The 21,104-nt window shown below is 38.6% G+C and overlaps 1 protein-coding gene across 5 annotated transcripts in view; it reads left to right on the plus strand.

Moving 5' to 3' along the window:
- The window catches only part of SLC10A7 (solute carrier family 10 member 7), a 305,184-nt gene that overhangs the window by 88,072 nt on the left and 196,008 nt on the right, over window positions 1-21,104 (plus strand). For all 5 annotated transcript variants that reach the window (XR_005722881.1, XM_040250419.1, XM_040250422.1 and 2 more), the window contains one exon: window positions 12,075-12,113. Coding sequence is in view for 4 of the 5 variants with exons in the window: in XM_040250419.1 (XP_040106353.1) it covers window positions 12,075-12,113 (39 nt within the window). In the remaining variant the exon portion in view is untranslated. The remainder of the gene's footprint in view (window positions 1-12,074; window positions 12,114-21,104) is intronic.

A 21,104-nucleotide genomic window follows, 5' to 3' on the forward strand; every position in this document is an offset into this window, starting at 1 on the left:
AACCTTGAAAATCTGGGAAAAGTGCAAATGAAAAAATCCTATTACCCCAGCATAACCACTATAAGTATTTTGGTGTGTGCCCTTTTTATATTATAAAGCTACAAATAGCTGTTTAAAATAATAGGTAAGAGGGGCAGTGTGGGTGTTGTAGAAGGGGTACAGTGAACAGCTGGTGATGAGTTCTCTTCTGGCTTTGCCATTAGCCAGTATGACCTTGGGAAAGATCTTTTCTCTCTCTGGAGTTCTGTTCCTTCGTTTATAACAGGATTGTCATAGTATCTAAGGGACTTTTCTCACTTAAAAATTCTGATTTCATTGAAACTGAACACCTTTGAAGACTGAGATTTCAGAAGAATGAAACTGAAAATGTGTAAGTCTGTTCATCTTAATTATATGGCAGATTTTATTTTTTATAAATATTTTTTCCTAACGTTATTAGGTTCTATTATTATGAAGCAGTTATACTTAAAGTTGCAAATTTCTCTTGAAACAAGAACCACAATCTGAATTCCAGATGAAAGCATTTGAGCTGATAGATATATTTTTAGGAAATGTTATATGACAGTTCTCATAAGCTTTTGTTGTTGTTGTTGTCTGTAAGGCATGTCCAACTCTTTGTGACCCCATGGACTGTAGCACACCAGGCTCCTCTGTCCTACACTATCTCCTGGAGTTTGCTCAAATTCACGTCCATAATCCTTTAGGTGATCAGAAATAAATACGGTATCGCCACTATTTTAGGTATACGGTATTTTATCAAAACAGCCTACCAAGGCAAAATATCAAAGCAGCTATTTTACTTTCTTTTTGCACCTCCAGAAAACTGGTTTTGTCTTCTCTCCCCCTCTTCCATGCATACTGTTTGTGCAAGAACTATTTTGTATGATGCACCAAAGCTGTAAAAGTGTTCAAAGGTGTGTCTGGTTTATCTTAGAAGGATGAGGTTTCACACTGAACAATTTCTGTGGAACAGTTAAGATGTCCTTACTTTTACCATCCCTTAGTTTGGTATGCATTTTAACAGTTATTTAAGAGTCCCCATATGCTTAGCAAGGAATCTGAATATATGTGCCTTTTTCTCTCTTTAAAGCCTCAGCACAATGCTGGTTATTCTATCAATACCATCGAATGACTGGGAGCTGGAGTTGGAACAATATGTAAAAATACAGCTCGTGAAAGATTTCCTTTATTAACTGTCATCATCCACAGAATATATGTTCAAATAAACGTTGTGTAATAACTAAATTTGAGATTAATAGGCCCCTTAAGAAACAGTGAAGTCATTCAGAATAGTCAGTGAAAAATAGGCTGTAAGACTGTAACGAGCACATATTGTCCTGCTTACATGCTCTCTCTGGCGTCATTGCCATTTATCACTGTCGGCAGGCTCGCTTCTCATTAAAACACTCTTGCACAAAAGCAACTTAATTTTCTTAAGAGGAGAGGACACCTGATTCAATTTAGCACCCAGAAACAGTAACTTGAATATATTTTTTCCTTGCTTGAATTGAGATGAATAGTTACAAATAAGAATAGCAACTCTCCCCATTCCCTTCAAGATTAAGGATGCTAAATAATTTGTTTCCAGATACCAAGAAATTGACCCATAGAAATAGGCAAGAAATGTTGTTTAGTCTCAGAATAGCAGTCAGATGGCATTTTTTCGAAACTTGCATATAGATAGACTTCTCTTCATTCCTGTAATGTTTTTAAAACATAGAATGAAAGTGGTCCTTAAGGTAGTGAATTTTAATGGTATATTAAATAATCTTTTGTTTAATTGGTAAATGCCTTGTAGCAATTCTATAGTCTTTATTTAGATATATTTGTTGGGAAGAAATATTCAGCAATGATTTTAAAGAAATATTCAGCAATGATTTTAAAGCAATATTCTACTTTTTAGTCATTTCTGTTTAAAAAATACAATGTAAATAATGGAATCAAATGAAGAATGCCTCTTTCATGTTGAGCATGGTATATCAACTTGCATTTTAATTGCTGTCCTGTATATTTACTTTTGTGTGGTATGGTTCAATAATACTTAACTGTTAATGTGGAAACGTATAACTCAAATTTTACTTGTTACAAAATTTATACGGGGAAAATAGTGGTAAAGTAGTCAGTACTAAAATGTCCAATTAACGTGCTTATTAGCCAATTATAAATTTTAAAACAGACACTTATTATAAGCTTATTTTTTTTTTTTTTGGCCTTTCTATAGCATTTTGCAAAATACCTTACAAATAAAAAGGAAATATTTTGTATTTCCTTGTTTAATTGGAGAGCAAGGAGAAGGAATTCAATCTTTTATGTCTTTGTACTTTTTCCAACTGAACCTATGCTTAGAGAGGAAAGAAAGATTAAGGCTGGTTCTCTTTCTTGTGAGTCAGAAGCAGGAGTAATACAAATTCACATAGTTGAGAAACTTTTCCAGTGTAGGATAATGCAATTTTGATCAACAACAACTGTCACCAGTATTCAATTTTTTTTTCCTCTTGGCTTTTCATGATGTGGTACGACATACGCAATAATAACAAGAAATTATGCCAAATAAAACTTAATAGTCTCCTCAAGTTTATGTCTTGATTTATCTAATCTGCCTGATTAGTCTTTTATTAGTTACTCCTTTGTTTATGAACGTGGTTGCTATCAGTGAGGCTTCAAGTAATGGAAAAGCTGGCTCAAAGTAGCTTGAACAAGCAGGGACTTATTTTTCTCATATCCCAAGATGCCTTGCGGTGGGAGTGGCTGGCATTGTTCTGTGGCTCAATGATATTAGAGTGTCTATCTCTGCGTTGCTTTTCCCTTTCTCTTCTGGATGCGAGGCAGCTTTCACTGCTCTAGGCAGGAAGAACGAACGAAGGGCAGTACCAGAAACTGTCCTCCCTAACCCCCCATCGTCAAGCGGAAACCAGTTTTTATCTCATTGGCCAGAACTTTGTTGCATGGCAACCCTTAGCTTTTCCTTTTTCATGTGTACTTTTTGTGTCTTATTTTTAAAAAAATTGCTTCCTGTTCTGAAGATGTAGACTTAGTCTCATATTTTCTTCTGTTTTGTTGTGCCTTCCAATTGCAGGTCTCTAATTTATGTAATATTTTCTTTCTTTAGCATATCGTGAAAAACTCAATTTCCCCTCCTTTTCGTAAGTGTGTTAGGATGGAGCTGCTGTCACATGTAGTTTTCTCACATGGTCTGTATTTTTTTCCTGTAAACTCCTGTTCAGTGGGGGCTGTTTAATTGGAATCTACTTTGTTCTGGATTGTGGAAGTAACTCCAGAGAAAAGTTTTGCATCTGCTTACTTCTGGGCCTCGAGAGTTCCACTGGTCTTTGATCTGCCTTTTCTTTGAATGAAGATGCTTCATTTCTTTGTGATGCTTGAATCAATGGTAAATCAAGTAAATTTCACCCTATGCCGCGCCCTCCCTGCCCCCCTGCCCCTCTATGCAGGCTCTATGTTACCTTCTTGACTGTCGGAGAAGAGCTTTGTACTTGCTCAAGCCTGGTGGCTGTCCCTCCAGCCTCCTGTTCTGCTGGCCACAGGTGCCTCAGCTTTCTGCTCCTCACCCATTGCAGCCAAAGCCAGTGCATCCCAGTGCTTCATGCGTGTACATCAGTATCACCCGGGTGGGCTCAGTCTCAAAGCCTGTGCTTGACCCCTCTGGCCTTGACTAACTTCTTGTTTTGTTTTAGAGCAACTGTACGTTTAAAATGCAGTGTTGTTATTATCATCTAGTGAGTGGTGTGAGTCCGAAGATTACATACGTGAAATGCTTTCTAATGTACACCTTTCCCCCACCCCTACTCTCTCCCTTGACGACGTCTCTGGCAGATCTCACGGTTTCTTCGGTCACTTTTTGTTACAAAAGCAGTCATGTATTTAGTAGTTAAGTTCAACTTTCTAGTATTAAATGATTCAAGGCAGTCTAGCTTAACCAAGTTCCCTTCTTTGCCACCCTAGGCATAATCTTTGGTTATGTCTGTTTTTCTGGGGGGGGTTGGGGAGAAGAAGGATTTATTACTTGCAGCAAGGAGAACATCAGAGACCTTTTCTCAGAGTGTCTCCCCAAATTGCAAAATTGGGAAATTTTAAGCTAGGGGTACATGCATGCTCACGAAAAGGCTTGAGCAGAAGAGAATTCAGCAGAAAGCCGGGGTCGACAGAATTCAAGCTCTTGTTGATTGAAGTCAGAAAGATCAACATCATCATCCCATCTTCCACCTGGTGTGTGTGTGTGTATGTGTGTCTCTCAGTTGTGTCTGACTCTGTAACCGAATGGACTGTAGCCCACCAGGCTCTTCTGTCCATGGGATTTTCCAGGCAAGAATATTGAAGTGGGTTGCCATTTCCTTCTCCAGGGGATCTCCCTGATCCAGGGATCAAATCAGGTCTCCAGCATTGCAGGCAGATTCTTTACCATTTGAGCCACCTGGGAAGCCTCTACCTGCCACCTGGATGGGGGTCTTTGTTCCTAGTGATAGGGCTTTACTCAAGCTCAGGTTCTTACTGTCTCACTGCAGAAGGAATTCAGGAAGAGACAAAGTGATAGGAGAGAAGTGGATTTATGTAGAGAGAGATACATATGTCGTGAGCTTCCCTGGTGGCTCAGTGGTAGAGTTTGCCTGCCAATGCAGGAGACGCGGGTTTGATATCTGGGTCGGGAAGATCCCTTGGAGAAGGAAATAGCAACCCAGTCCAGTATTCTTGCCTGGAAAATCCCATGGACAGTGGAGCCTGGCGGGCTACAGTCCATGGGGTCTCAGAGTCGGACATGACTTAGGTACTAAGCAACACCACCGCCAACAAATACCACAGACAGAATGCAGTCCATGTCAGAAGGCAAGAGCAGCACTGGGACAAACAAACTCTGCAGGCTGTGGGCCATCTCAGAAGGCGAGAGGCCCTAATCTGTGTTTTCAAAGTACAGAAAATTGTACTTGTTTCTTAATACTTCCATATATGATACAAATGTAAACTTTTTTTGGTAATAAACAGATAGGGAGGTGGGTGTGGTCTGTTTCACTCTTGTTTTACTTTCTCACCTTCCCTAATCTTCAGAGTCCAGGGTAAGGGTAGGGCTTTTTCCTTAAAGGGAGGTCAGAGTCTGATGGGTTGGCACTGTTCTAATCTGGCCCTCAGGGCCTGTGTCGTAGAGGCGTCCACCTTCTATTTCTTTTTCCAGGACAGGTTAGGGGAAGGAGTTCTTCAGAGCATACCTTCAGCCTCCACCCCTCCACACAGCCCTTCATCTCTCGTTGCTGGAGTCTCTTTGGCTTGCAAGACAGCTCTTTAGGGTCTCTCACAATGAATCGAGTTTGATGGCAGTCCTCTGAGGCACCTGTTTGGCAATTGTAGTTGAATCTTGCCACATCGCTGAATTGAAGTGTGCTCTGCCCAGTTGCCTACTTTCGTCCTTGCCCTCCCCTTATGCTCTGTCCCTGGCAGCCTCCCCACCTTTGCTGTTTCTGGTTGGGAAACAAGCACCTGTCTCTGGTTCATTATACATCCTCCATGTGGCCCCACTGCAGTTCTAGGGAGTAGACCATGATGACTCCGCAGGCTCGCAAACTGCACTCTGCTCTTGTGGCAGCCTAGCAAGTGCTTTGTCCCTCAGTAAATATCCATCTCCAGCCTGGGAGGTATGATGGACATGTCAACTTTCCTAGAGAAAGAGGAAAAAGTTATAAGACCCGCTACTCTTTAAAATTTCTGTTTATCTCCTCCAGAACCTCTAGCCTTTTCTTATATAGCCTGCCTATGAAATGGTCCCTAACTCCAACTTAGTTTTCATGTCTTTCTATAAGCTCTGCATGTGTGTGTCTGCAATATTACTTTGTACTAGTGGGTACTTACCACAGCATGCTCTTTAACTTAGAACATTATTAGAAATTCAGAGACAATCATAAATGTCCCATTTTAGCATTTTGATAAGCATTGCTGTGTATGTTGAATGAGGAAGCAGGTTATGCAACAGCAAACACCAGAAGTTTCATAAATTAATTTGCAACAGATCATTCATACTCACTGTAAACGCTGGATCTCATTTTTTTTTTTTAATTTAGTAGACTGATGAGGGAAAGAAAAAGAGAGGTATTGTTCCAGAATTATGAAAATTGTAGATACAGTTTTATGAGGAGAAGAGTTGGGTAGGACTCAACACTGTCATACATTTGGAATGTAGTCATTTTATAAAGGGACCACGTGTTTATATAACTCCAGAGCATGGAACACGGTCAGTGCACAGCAGTTTCAGAAGGTGAAGTTTTGGGCTTACTGTCAGATAGGACTTTATAATATTTAAAGCCATTCAGCAATGGAAGTGCTTGTTTTCCTGAATTAGAAAACTCTCTGTTCCCATGCTGTTCATTTTTTTTTTTCCTGTTGTTATTTTTTTAGAAGCTACTATTTTCTTTTCTTTTGTATTTTTGGCCATGCCTTGTGACATGCAGGATCTTAGCGCCCTGACTAGGGATTGAACCCGCGCCCCCAGCATTGGAAGCACAGAGTCTTAACCACTGGGCCACTAGGAAAGTCCTCGTTTCCTTCTCTTTTAAAGAATTTCTGTTTACTTTTGCTTGCACTGGGTCTTGGTTTCGGCGCCCAGGCTTTCCCAGTTGCAGCGAGCGGAGGCTGCTCTCCATTGCAGTGTGGCTTCTCGTTGCTTTGCTTGTCTTGTTGTAAAGCACAGGCTCTAGATGCGTGGGCTGCAGTAGCTGCCGCACTCAGATTTAGCATTTTCCGTGTGCGGTTCTGCGGTGTGTGGCCTTCAATACTTGCAGCTCCTGGACCCTAGAGCCCTTGGGCTTCAGTAACTGTGGAGCATGGGCTTAGTTGCTCTAAGGCATGTGGAATCTTCCTGGGCCAGGAATCAAACCCATGTCCCCTGCACTGGCAGGCACAATCCTATCCACTGAGCCACCAGGGAAGTTCCCCCCCTTTTTGAATTTACCTTTTTATTTTAAATAATTCCAAGTATGTTATGAAGAAATTAATTTGTTACTGAACTTGCTCAATTTTCCAAAATAATTTATAAAGACATGCAGTAATATATATTAAACATTAATAAAATACCATATAGCATGTAAATATGATACTAAAAGCAATATATTATCTAAAAATGTGTAATATAAAGGAAGTCAATCTACTCAGTATTAAAAAAAACACCTAAAAAAAACCCACCTCAATTCAAGCTTTTTTATTTCAGTTCAGTTCAGTTCAGTCGCTCAGTCATGTCCGACTCTTTGCGATCCCATGAATCGCAGCACTCCAGGCCTCCCTGTCCATCACCAACTCCCGGAGTTCACTCAGACTCACGTCCATCGAGTCAGTGATGCCATCCAGCCACCTCATCCTCTGTCATCCCCTTCTCCTCCTGTCCCCAATCCCTCCCGGCATCAGAGTCTTTTCCAATAAGTCAACTCTTCACATGAGGTGGCCAAAGTACTGGAGTTTCAGCTTTAGCATCATTCCTTCCAAAGAAATCCCAGGGCTGATCTCCTTCAGAATGGACTGGTTGGATCTCCTTGCAGTCCAAGGGACTCTCAAGAGTCTTCTCCAACACCACAGTTCAAAAGCATCAATTCTTCGGCGCTCAGCTTTCTTCACAGTCCAACTCTCACATCCATACATGACCACAGGAAAAACCATAGCCTTGACTAGATGGACCTTAGTCGGCAAAGGAATGTCTCTGCTTTTGAATATACTATCTAGGTTGGTCATAACTTTTCTTCCAAGGAGTAAGCGTCTTTTAATTTCATGGCTACAGTCACCATCTGCAGTGATTTAGCATTGGTCAAATTATCCATCAAACATGATTACATTAAGGTATATACTTGGCACATGGGGTTGCTGAGTTAATATTGAAAATGTTAACTGTTCAGGGCATTTAGTTGACATAAGAATTATTCATTCATTCTTTGATTCAGTAATATTTATTGGATTACTACAAGTCAGATGCTGTTCTAGGCAGTGATGAGACAATCTTGTACATATTAGGCAAAATTCTTCTTGTGATGAAACATTCTAGAGGGGGAAATGAGTAATTAAGTTGATTCTAGCAAATGAGATAATAAATAAAATCCTCTGTTTAAAAATAAGTGGACCTTCTCCAGTATGGCTTCCAGAAAACTCATATCCTAAGGGAGTCTGGTCATATATCCTGGAGGGTCCTCCTTTCAGAACAAATTGTCATTGGTGGTTCATGTTTGATCTTAGGACATGAAATTTGTATGTAGCCATGTTTGTTTTAATCAAAAAATAAAAGCGCATTTTTGGTTTATTTTCAAAACCAAGTATTTCCATGCCGCAGATACACGTGGAAGATGCCCTCTGTTCATCCTGTGGCTTCTCATACACCCAGCACGAACGTGTATTCTAGAGAGTTCTCAGCTTCCAGCTTGCCAGGCAGCAGAGTTATCACTATTGTGCAAACTAGAGATCAAAATCTTATTTAAAAATAAAACATGTATCACATTTTTTTAACACAAAGAGATTTAAAATGCAAGCAATAAATGGCTCAGCATCTTCTTGCTCAAATATAGAAATTTTAATGTTAAAAGGAAAAAAAAGGGGAGGGGGACAGAACAAAATGAAAGAAATGACCCCCACCCAATTCCCCTCCAATTTAACCATAGTTAAGAACTGGGTTTTTTGTGATCCTTTTAGAAAAAAGTGTTTTTCATTCTTATCTGTGTATATGTGTGTGTGTGTGTGTGTACCTATACTATACATTTACACAGTAGGAATGTGGTATGATTACAATCAGGGATTCCCTCGTGGCTCAGATGGTAAAGAGTCTGCCTGCAATGGAGGAGACCAGAGTTCGATCTCTCGGTTGGGAAGATTCCCTGGAGAAAGAAATGGCCACCCACTCCAGTATTCTTGCCCAGAAAATTCCGTGGACGGAGGAGCCTGGTGGGTCGCAAAGAGCCTGGACACGACTGAGCAACTTTACCTCATGATTACAATAATAAATACATAATACATATTCCTGGCACAGAGCTCCTAAAATGCTTGGATTTCTAAAGTGAAGAGAGCTGGAAAGGTGTCTTTTGTTATGCTAATCAGGAGACTTCTGTAAAGGCCCTAGCTAACCTCAGACTGGGGCTCCTTGCCAGAGGATCAGAGATTAGAAGGTTGGATCTCTTGGGGTGGGGAGTGGGGCTGGAGTTCAGTCATTAAACTCGCCAGTCGATTCAGCCACCAATGAATTGGTTCATTGAACTACTTGGTTCAGTCACCAAGGCCAGTGTTTAAATCAATCATGCTTTGTAATGGAGCCGCCATAGAAAACTAAAGGAGGGATTCTGAGAGCTTCTGAGTTGGTGAGCACTGGACGCGGTGAGAGAGGAGTGTGATCAGAAGGCATGGCAGCTCCACTCCCTTTCCCCATACCTTGCCCTCTGGCGGTTCCTGAGTTATGGTCTTTTATAATAAAAAATAATTATAAAATATAAAGCAGTAATGTAGTGAGTAAGTTGGTTTCCTGAGTTCTGTGAGCTGTTCTAGCAAATTAATCAAGCTAGACTGGACTGGTCATGGGAAGCTCTGATTTAAAACCAGTTGGTCAGAAGCACAGGCGACAGTCTTGACTTTTGATTAACATTGAAATAGGGACCGTCTTATAGTCCTGGATCCTTAACCTGAGGGATCTGATGCTATCTCCGGGTAGATTGTGTCAGAACTGAGTTCTGTAGGATCCTGTGGCAGCAAGCGTGGGGACACTCAGGCCACCTAGAAGTGTGGATGTATGTGTGTTGGAGGAGGTGACTAGAAGCTTCTTGGAATGACACTGCTTAAGCTGAGTCGCTAAAATAAATGGGAGTTCCTGGGTCGAGGAAGACAGAAAGGCATTCCAGGCCAAAGAGCAAAGAGGTCAGAAACAGCGTGAGTGCAGGGATTCACAAGTGGTTTGCTGCTGTCAGAAGATCAATTTTGAAGCATAAATGAGATGGACGGAGACATGTTCATGGAGGGCTTTGCAGTTCATGCTGAGGAACTGGAAATTCCCCTTTAAGTCAAGGGATAGGCATGTCTTTATATATCAATTAAAAACTCTCTATTTACCTGGAACCTTAGTCAGCTGTATCACCAATGGTTATCAGAGCCCACTTCATGGTGAATGATTTCAAATCCATCATCACTGTCAGGAAAACAGCTAAGAAGATGGCCTGCAGCATCTTTGGATACCTAAGATATCTCGTCACTGTCATCACCATCATTTTATAAAATGTGGGAATATAGTCAATCCACTTAAAATATATTGCTTGGGTTTGGGTTAAAAGAACAGGATGGAGTGGTAGTATGGCAATTTGATCTGATCAGTCATAGTTGATACTTATTTTACTTTAACTTCCGAGTCTTTTTCCTTCTGATGTTCCATTCGTTTTTGGTAATGCTAGAGAAAAACCATTAGTGATCCTAGTATAAGATTGGCAAAAGGCACTGAAAAGAAAAAAATTTGAAAGGAGAGGAATCCAAATGGGAATACCTCATTCATTTACTAAAAATAGAAACTGGTTCTAAGCTTACGACAGAGTCCAGAAATAAACATTGTGGGAAAGGTGCATTTTTATAGAAAGGAAGGCAGAGTTCCCTATTGATCTCCCCACAACTCATTTGTTTATTCACTTTTACTTATTTTTCTCCACACATAAAACTTTCCCTGAATCATCCATGGTGGGATTCCAGGAAGCTGCGTTAAATATGTTATTATAGTTTACCTTTGTCATCTGTGATGTTTTATTTAGCCAAATCTTTATTTTTTTCCCTCTGCTCCCTGTACAACACAGAAGACCATATGCCATAGTCCCTGCCAGGGAGCAGAGGTGTCCCTGCTCTGTAGCTGTGTCTGTGTTGATGCCACAGAGGAGCAGTGGTCCAGTGCCATCTTTTATTGATAAGGCCAGCAAAGGAGAAATCTAATGAAATTATCAAAGCTTTGAATTAATTATGAACTTGAATAGGAGAGCTAAGCTCTCTGGAGCCAAGGATCTCATTACCCATGCACTCTCATTGCATTCTCTTCTGGAGCAGAAGGCATTTTCAGCTACATCTCTTAGCTTGGCTTTGGACCTTATTCAAACTTGGCTAAACTGACATCCTCTTCTTACTACAATGTGGCTGCTAATGTCCGTGATGATTAATTTAATTTAATTCTGCTCTGGATATACAGGAAATGTCAATGGGTTTTCTCTACCCCTCCTTCTGCCTTTTATTATTTTTTCTTTCTCTCCTTTTCTCCCCCATCAAATTGGATATTATATGAGTTTTTATCTTTTTGGAGTCACGTGAGAAGCTCTCAGAAATTCAGGTATAGCTTCACGGAATATAGTGATTGATTTAAAGCTAAGAACTTTAGTGTATCTGCTATGTATTCCCGGGATATTTAGGTAAGCCCAAAGTCAAATATTTCTTCTTCAAATTTTGAACACCAAATGGAAGTTTTTCTTGCCTGCTTCTACTTTAGAATTAATGGTGTAGCAGTAACTTCCATGGGCTTAACAACTGTTCACATTTCTGATGTGTGTTGTATGGGAACTACAGATCTCCCTTTATGAGTGTGGCTCATAGGACTTTCACTTTCTGATGAAGAGTAGTTCATGTCTGTTTGCTGTACAATTCTGGTATTCCTTTTCCAATAATTTGAATTTTCTTTCTTTCTTTTCTTCCTTCCTTTCTTTCCCTTTGCTTTTTTTTTCTTTCTTTTTTTGGGGGCGGTGAATAAATCAACCGTGATTGTTTTAAGTCTCAAGTTGCAAAAATCAATAACAACAAGGCTTTGATTTGCTATTGGTGACAATTCTTTAGTACTGTCATATAGGTTCAGAGCATCTCATGGCAAGCCTTTCTTGCTTGCTTTTGAGACCCATTATTTATGAATTCCTAAGCTGCAGTTCATCTATCTTAGTAAACGGCAGGCCATTGGCAATTATTGTAAGCAGTGACTAACTTTGCTTTACAGAGCCAGTGTTTTAAGGTTTTGAATATTGAGGGGATGGGAGAATGATAGTTTTGCTTTTCCTTTTCCTATTTACTTTCAGTGAGTTTTTTCCCCCCATTTATTTTCTCTATAGGCAGCTGCAATATTTAATTCAGCCTTTGGAAGTTTTTTGGTAAGTAAACATGATTTAATTTGTCTTTTATAACTTTTGTTGTGATGTTTATATGAAAGATTTAGTGAAAATCAGACCTTATATTTTTAAAATTTGGTTAAATATAAAATCTTGAATCCTGTCATGTATCATTATCCACACTGTAAAGAAAATTAGTTAATAAATAAAAGAAATGTTCTCTTACAATATAATTTGGAGGCTTGGGTTTAATATTCTATTTAATGGATTCAAGGAATCAATTAAAATACTATGTGTCTCCTTATAGAGGTTATGTCAATATATTGATCATTTAATGAGGTCTTTTAGATTCTTATTATTTTGTATCAGTGGGACTGAGGATTTTGAAAAGGAAACATGACCCAGCTGGTCAGAAAGGGAATGCTACTTTACTTGTGGACGTGTCATTTATTTTGTACATTTCACTGTCAAAAAAGCTACTGTCTTAGATACTTCTGAGAAATCTATGTGAAAATTTGAAATGAGGAAATAACTAATGAGTAATTTGCAAGAAAATACAGTATTTTTGACATGTGAACTATAAATTGTATATAAAATGATTAAGATAGTTCATTTTCCTAAGTAGAACTATTGTAATTATAAGGACAGCCCTATTTTAGCATTTAAAAATCATTATCTCTGAAACAGATGACATAACAAAGACTTGGTTTGTGTTATGGAAGACTGAGAAGGGAGCTGAGTTTTCTGTCAGTCGAGGGTTTTATTTATACCCTCCCTAAAACTTTGCTCAAAATTCAGGAAAACAAATTAGAATGTTGTATTTTTAGATATATAGCTAGCTCATTAATAGGTATGTGGTGCAGTGATTTACAAAAAATTGAGAATGGAATCAGTGAGGTAGATAAACTGGTTCATGAGTCTAGGCAAAATATCAGTTACCTCTGTTTAAAATGTTCTTTATGTCACTTGTTATTTTATGTTTTTGAATGTAGTTGAAGCTTTAAAACTTGTTGTTCCATGGTGTTAATTCTGCATGGTGCTGTATAACTTGTAATGTCCCAGTGTTACAGAGTTTCTAGTGATGGACCTTCTGTGAAATACATGCTTAGATTCTACCTTATTTTTAAAGAAGTAGTAATGTTATTCTCCATGGTGTATTCTTATTATTGGGTTTTAGAAGAGAGATAATAGAGTCTACTTAATGAAAATGATCTCTGGAGCCACTTATTTTAGACTCAGTAATGTTTTGTGGTCATTATTTCACATATCCAAGTATTATTTTCTGAATGTTGTCACAATTGATAACATACTGTCTGTAAGATATGTCCTTGTTGGAAGCCAGTTTTTTTAATATGGTTGGGTTCATATATATCCGCTATTAAAACATGGTTTCTTAAGCTGGATCCCTTACTCTTTAAAATGCCTAGTGTAAGTGAGAAAATAACTTTGAGGCAATTGTCTGAGTAACTAAAGCAAAATACAGTCCCTCAGTTGGAGGACAAGCTCACTGAGTACAGTTTCAGCTGTGCATTGACTGTATGAACAATAAATATATCATGATATTTGTTCTACCAGCCCAAATTCTTTCATAAAATCCAATGAAGTCAAACTTGTTCTAGGGATTCTTTTGGATTTCTGTTATGCTCTTTCATTTTTAAAAAGTCATGCATTCTCACTCCTTAGTCTTTTTGCTCTTTTTCATCTCTTCACCTTTTTACTAATGAGTCAATCAGAAGTATTTATTGATCTCTTACACACAGAGGTAGTTTTCTGAAGCTGTAGAGTTGCAGAAACATATGACATCATCCCACTCTTCTATGAAGGTAACACAGAAAAAGAAATACAAAAAGCTAAGAAATCAAACAAAAGATATTACTAGATGATATATGATTGCCAGATATGAACTCTGGGTTGAAAGGTTGGACAGAAACAATTTTGCTGTTGGACCTTGAAATGTGATAAGACTTAGCTAGTAAAGAAGGAAGGAGAGGAAAAGGTGTGAGCAGTGGCAGAGAGGCAGAACTGATTCCATTTTTTTCCTTTCCTTCCTTTTTCTTTCCCAAAGCTGAAAATTACCGGAAGGGTTGAGAATAAAAGTTAGGATTGTTTGAGATGTTTTGTTCCAGTGTTATAAGAGAAATAATTCTATTTTCACTTTTTTGTTCTCCTCTAAAGCTACAAACAAACCTTATGAACTGTATGCAAGTCTGAACTAAATCAGTTAGAACTTAAATCAGTTAGTTAGATTCAGCTTATTTACCTGAAAAAAAGATAATAATGACTTGGACAAGATAAAAGTTTGTTTCTCCATTATGTAAAATTTGGAAGGAGGCTGGCCAAGTGTGGTATGGGAGCTTCATGGTCAGAAAGCTTTCTCCTCCAGGACCCATAGCCTCATGCTCCAAGATAGCTGCTGGAGCTCCAGCCTGAATAGCAAGGGCTTTACCTTGGGAAAGCACAAAAGAGCTCTCCTGAAACCTAAGTCTGCTTTCTTTAAACAGCATTCCTGGAATTCCAACACCATACTTGTAGTAATATCTTATTGTAGAACTTAGCCTTATGGTCCTACCTAGCCACTGGAGAGGCTGGGACATTGTGGCAATTTGCTAAGGGCTATAAACTGGATTTCTTTAACTAAGAAAAAAGAATGTACAAGAGACAGCTTGTCCTTTCTGCAAAAGAGCAGTGTACACAATTGTCAAGTGTTTCAATTAAGAGATTAAGCTCCACTGAATAATATGAGATGGCTTCAGGGAGAAGTTGGTGCTTGAGTTGGGCTTGGGAAAAGGACTTATTTCAGAGGCAGAAAATTTCAAACTATAACCTTCATGTTTTATTTTGTTACTCCTAAAGGATGGTATTTGTTAGAGTGGTTTTTAGAATATTTTCTTACATATGAAAACCATCCATCTATCCTTAAAATTTAAGATTATGGATAGTAGCATGGATTCTTGAGTTAGACAGTCTGGATTTTAAATCCTTACTTGACTGAATGCTATTCTAACCACAGAACCTGCTCTATGTATAAAATGAGGTAATGATAAACTGTACAGTTGAGGTAAGGATTAAATGGGATAATCTATACAGAATGCTTGAATGATGTAGTAGAAATAACTGGTCTAGATTTTGTCCAAGTTCTACCATGGATTGTTGGTGCACGACCATGGACATTCATAAAATGAAGAAACAGGTTATCTGTGACCAAGTCTTATAATTCTAAAATACTGATTCAGTGACTGTTCTCTGGTTTTGAGTGACTATTTCTTTGTATTTGCAACATAGAGTCTGAGAAGGCTGTTTCCTTCAGATTACATTAAAACTTTGAATGAAAGACTTTTATAAGATGAATTATTAAAGAAAGAACTCTTTGGGCATCCTTGTTGATTATCAGATATTGTTTATTCATGCTTAGAAGCTCGTCATGTCTGACTCTTTGCTACCCTATAGACTGTAGCCCATGAGGCTTCCCTGTCCATGGGATTTTCCAGGCAAGAATACTGGAGAGGGCAGCCATTCCCTTCTCTAGGGGATTTTCCTGACCCAGGGATTGAACTGGCATCTCCTGTATTGCAGGCAGATTCTTTACCTACTGAGCCATCAGGGAACCCCTTCAGACATCTAGATACACCAAATAAACTACTATACATGTTATTATAGCTAGTCTAATAATGTCCCAGGTCTAATTAAAACAATGTTTTTAAAGAACTAATTGTTACAGAAAACTTTGTTTTTAAAATGTAGCTAGGCTGGTAATAACTAATGATAGATGAATTCAATTTACATAAATTTCAGACCAAGAGAATATTTTAAAATTGTGCCACAGAGGATTGCTTTAAGTTGAGAAATTAACGTTATTATCTACTCCCCTCATTTAAATTGTTTGGTTTACAATAATTGTGGAGCATAATAAGTGTACTGAGATTTCCCTCTTGATGAGACTTTAATAAAATTTGATAGTTAACCACCCTGAATAATGAAAATGTTACGAAATTTTATATGTATATATGTAAATATATTTCTTTGTCAAGCCATGTATTTCAAGCCCAACCATTTCATATATTACTTCCTCTTCAAAAGAAAGATTAAAAAAAGTAGATTTAGATATTGGCAACTTTTTGAAAAATTCCAGTTAAAGAATCATTTCTTTAAAAGAGTCGGCTATGTTGAAAAAAAAAGATCACATGATTTGTTAAACCGTTAGCATTTTTGGTTTGGAGGCTACTTTCAGTGTTTCCATGTCTTTAAGAATTAGAAGTTAAAGTTTAAAATGAAAAAGTAGAAGTCTTTCTTTTTAGATCCCCCAGTCTATTTTATTATTTTTGGTATCTCCTAATCTTAAAGGGAAACCCTGCTGTTGCTACTGCTGCTGCTGCTGCTAAGCCACTTCAGTCATGTCCGACTCTGTGTGACCCCATTAACGGCAGCCCACCAGGCTCTTCCATCCCTGGGATTCTCCAGGCAAGAACATTGGAGTGGGTTGCCATTTCCTTCTCCAGTGCATGCATGCATGCTAAGTAGCTTCAGTCGTGTCCGACTCTGTGCAACCCCATGGACAGCAGCCCACCAGGCTCCTGCGTCCACGGGATTCTTTAGGCAGGAATACTGGAGTGGGTTGCCATTTCCTTCTCCAAAGGGAAGCCCTAGTGAGTAACAAAGTCAATATGCCAAACTGAGTTTCTAACAAGTATGTTATACAACATTATAGCAATTCATGGCAACATGAATGTAAGGAGTTCTGAAATAGCAATAGAGTCCTAAGCAAAATTAAGTCACTTTTGTAAATTGATAACACCTAGTCTAATAAAGATCTTTAAGAATCACTACGTACTTTCTAAATCTCATTTAAAATATCAGGAAATAGGTTTCTTTTACATAATTCTCCTTTGAAATAGTCGTTGCTGTAACCAGCAGAAGCTATTCTAAGACGAATAATTGTATTTCTTTTTATGCTAGACCACAGGTTAAAAGAAACTGCTTACCTTGAGCTAAAGAACTAACCAGCACATATTCTTCTTCCCTTACCCAACTGTTCTGTCTTCCCTCTTTGCTTTGGTTCATTGGCTATGATTGCCCATCCTTGTAGGAAAATTTAAGAATTAACTGATACTGTCATTATAGTTGCCTAAGGTCTCTTGAGAAATCTATATGCAGGTCAGGAAGCAACAGTTAGAACTGGACATGGAACAACAGTCTGGTTTCAAATAGGAAAAGGAGTACGTCAAGGCTGTATATTGTCACCCTGCTTATTTAACTTATATGCAGAGTACATCATGAGAAATGCTGGGCTGGAAGAAGCACAAGCTGGAATCAAGATTGCCAAGAGAAATACCAATAACCTCAGATATGCAGATGACACCACCCTTATGGCAGAAAGTGAAGAGCAACTCAAAAGCCTCTTGATGAGAGTGAAAGAGGAGATTGAGAAAGTTGGCTTAAAGCTCAACATTCAGAAAACGAAGATCATGGCATCTGGTCCCGTCACTTCATGGGAAATAGATGGGGAAACAGTGGAAACAGTGTCAGACTTTATTTTGGGGGGCTCCAAAATCACTGCAGATGGTGACTGCAGCCATGAAATTAAAAGACGCTTACTCCTTGGAAGAAAAGTTATGACCAACCTAGATAGTATATTCAAAAGCAGAGACATTACTTTGCCAACAAAGGTCCGTCTAGTCAAGGCTATGGTTTTTCCAGTGGTCATGTATGGATGTGAGCGTTGGACTGTGAAGAAGGCTGAGCGCCGAAGAATTGATGCTTTTGAACTGTGGTGTTGGAGAAGACTCTTGAGAGTCCCTTGGACTGCAAGGAGATCCAACCAGTCCGTTCTGAAGATCAGCCCTGGGATTTCTTTGGAAGGAATGAAGCTAAAGCTGAAACTCCAGTACTTTGGCCACCTCATGTGAAGAGTTGACTCATTTGAAAAGACTCTGATGCTGGGAGGGATTGCGGGCAGGAGGAGAAGGGGACGACCGAGGATGAGATGGCTGGATGGCATCACGGACTTGATGGATGTGAGCCTGAGTGAACTCCGGGAGTTGGTGATGGACAGGGAGGCCTGGCGTGCTGCGATTCATGGGGTTGCAGAGAGTTGGACACGACTGAGCGACTGAACTGAACTGAACTGAACTGAAAGAAGAAAAGTCTCAAACATAAACACTGTGTTTTAATAACATGGGATACTTGTTTATCACCTTTATTTTTCCTTTCTTGTACAAAAATGTGCTCAGCCACACACCAAATGATTAGAGAGGAAGCACATTAACTTTGTTACTCATTGAGTGTTGTGTAACACTGCTTTTTAAAAATCAGATCAAGATCCTCAAATATTAATGAAGAAGGTTAAGAGTGGTACCATACAAGACTTAATTATTAACTTGGTTTTCCTTTCGCCTAAATCTAGGATGTTGATTTTTAACTTAGTTTATGTTTATGGAATACTCATTTTGTGCAATACTGAAAACTATGGCTGATTTTTTTCCTTAATTTTTTTATAAAATCTTAAGCAACCCAAGTCATTCAGTTGAGATCTTAGTTTCTCTGCAAAAATTCATGACTTGTTTATAATGCATGATACTGAATAATGCAAGCAACTGAATTTTTGAGCAATATTCAGTACTACCTTCAGTTCAGTTCAGTCACTCAGTCCTGTCCAACTCTGCAACTCCATGGACTGCAGCGTACCAGGCTTCCCTGTCCATCACCAACTCCCAGAGCTTGCTCAAACTCATGTCCATTGACATGATGATGCCATTCAACCATCTCATCCTCTGTTGTCCCCTTCTCTTCCTGCTTTCAGTCTTTCCCAGCATCAGGGTCTTTTCCAATGAATCAGTTCTTCTCATCAGGTGGCCAAAGTATTAGAGTTTCAGCCTCAGCATCAGACCTTCCAATGTGTGTTCAGGACTGATCTCCTTTAGGATGGACTGGTTTGGTCTCCTTGCAGTCCAAGGGACTCTCGAGAGTCTTCTCCAATGCCACAGTTCAAAAGCATCAATACCTCAGTGCTCAGCTTTCTTTATGGTCCAACTCTCACATCCATACATGACTACTGGATGTAAATACTACCTTACAGGATGCTATTTCAAGTTTATCATTTTATTCCTAAGGACTTGATAAAACCCATCCTGGGCTTTAAAATAACTTATGAACTGTATTTAGACAATAGGAAGCTGGTTTCTACCTTTATAAAACAAAATCCATTATGATGCTATATGTTTCAGTTTTTACCTCCTTGAGTAAATGGACACAATGAAGCTGGACTCCTGAGACTAGACTACTTTCTCTTTAAAAAGTACCATTGGTTCAATTAGCAGTATGGCACAAAATAGGAAAATAACATAAAATTAACCCATATGTACTCAGAGTCAATTAGATTCAAGGAACTTTTCTAGATACTGAAGCAAATAAATAAAACATAAATATGTGAAAAATAAGTAACAATAAACTAAGACAAGAAGAAAGACATGAATTGCTTTCAAGACAATGTTTTCCAAGTTTCAGGTACCTTTATGACTTCACATGTCAGCATATTATTTGTATTATCAATTAAATAAAACTGACTTTTAAAATTTAAATGTATTTTAAAGCAAAAATCTACATCAGCTCGGCAAATAGAAACTAATCTTGATGTGAACAGAAAACAGCTGTTAGAAATTTGTGCTCCACTGCCTGCACAAGACTATGAGTCCAATGGCCTGTTCTGCTTTTGGTAAGAAGTAAAATTAGCATCAGTACCAAACCAAGAACTGTCTCTTCCTGCAATCGGAATGACTGAAAAAGATTTTTTATAAAGAAAGCTTTCTCACTAATTCTCTGTGCGTTGTTTAAGTCGTCTCGCTGTGACTTCCACTTTGAGCAACACTTTTCTAAGACCGTGGAAGCACGGCTCTCCAGGGTCATTTCTCAATCATTTCAGCAAAGAGGTGACTTAAAACCATCTGGGGAGGTCAGATGAGGAAATGAGCAGAATCAGGGGCTCTGGCAACATGACCATGTTCGTGTTTCTCTCATTATAGTATTTTCTACCTGACACTTGTCTAGAAAAGCAGAATGCTTGTGTGCCAAGCATGTCTGTAGAGGTAAACGTACGCTATATTGCTTGAGTAAGGAAAACCCCGTGAGAGCTGTGTTTGCATTCGTTTCTCAAACAAACTTTTATCTGAAGTACAGTCATTGTAAATAAAAAATGGTCTTTGTTACTTCATAAAAATGTATAGAATCCTTACCTACTCCATTATGGCAGTATAATGCTCTATGCCGTCTGACAGGACTTGTGTAGCAAGTAAATGCATTAGTCACAGTGACCATTTTTCTTGCAAATTTGTGACACAGATTTAATTATAGGAATGACCAGCAACTTACAAATCTAATTTTGGTGGAGGCTGAGGCAACTTTTTTTTTTTTTTTCTTAATAATGATGGATTTTTTTTAAAGCAATGATTTCATTACTATTTAAAGAAATCTACTGGTGTAGAACTAGCCAATTTACTGAAGTTATTTTATTACCCTTTAACAAAAGCCATGTACTTTCATTTTTATTTTTATTAATTATTAAAATGTCACCATTTCCAAACTGGAAAAGTATTTGCTGCTATATAGATTTAGGTAAATGTAAATAAATATAAATTGGGTGGGGGGCGGACAGGATATTAGTAAAAGGCCCTTGAGAAACAGGATCTTAGTAGTTGGTTAAAAGCAGGACTATCTCCTTGGTTTGAATTCAGCCTAACTACAGAACTGTTTAGTCCATAGCCATTAGTAGGAGATAGGTAGATGCTTTACCGTCTGAGCCACCAGGAAAATCTTAGTAGGAGATACACACTAGCTATTAATACTAAATGATGCTAACCTGGTAGATGGTTCTCATTCCTTTGCTTTTGTTTCTCTGAGCTAAAAATTTACCATGATTAACTTGGTTATTAGTTATTAACCTAATATTTGGGGGTCTGTGGATGATAGTGCGGTGAGTCAAACAGTTAAGTTTCCTGTCTTCATCAGCATTACAGATTCTTAAGGTGAAAATATCAAGTCCCA

This window comes from Oryx dammah, unplaced genomic scaffold (assembly GCF_014754425.2).
Source record: "Oryx dammah isolate SB20612 unplaced genomic scaffold, SCBI_Odam_1.1 HiC_scaffold_12, whole genome shotgun sequence".
Taxonomy (NCBI): Eukaryota; Metazoa; Chordata; class Mammalia; order Artiodactyla; family Bovidae; genus Oryx; species Oryx dammah.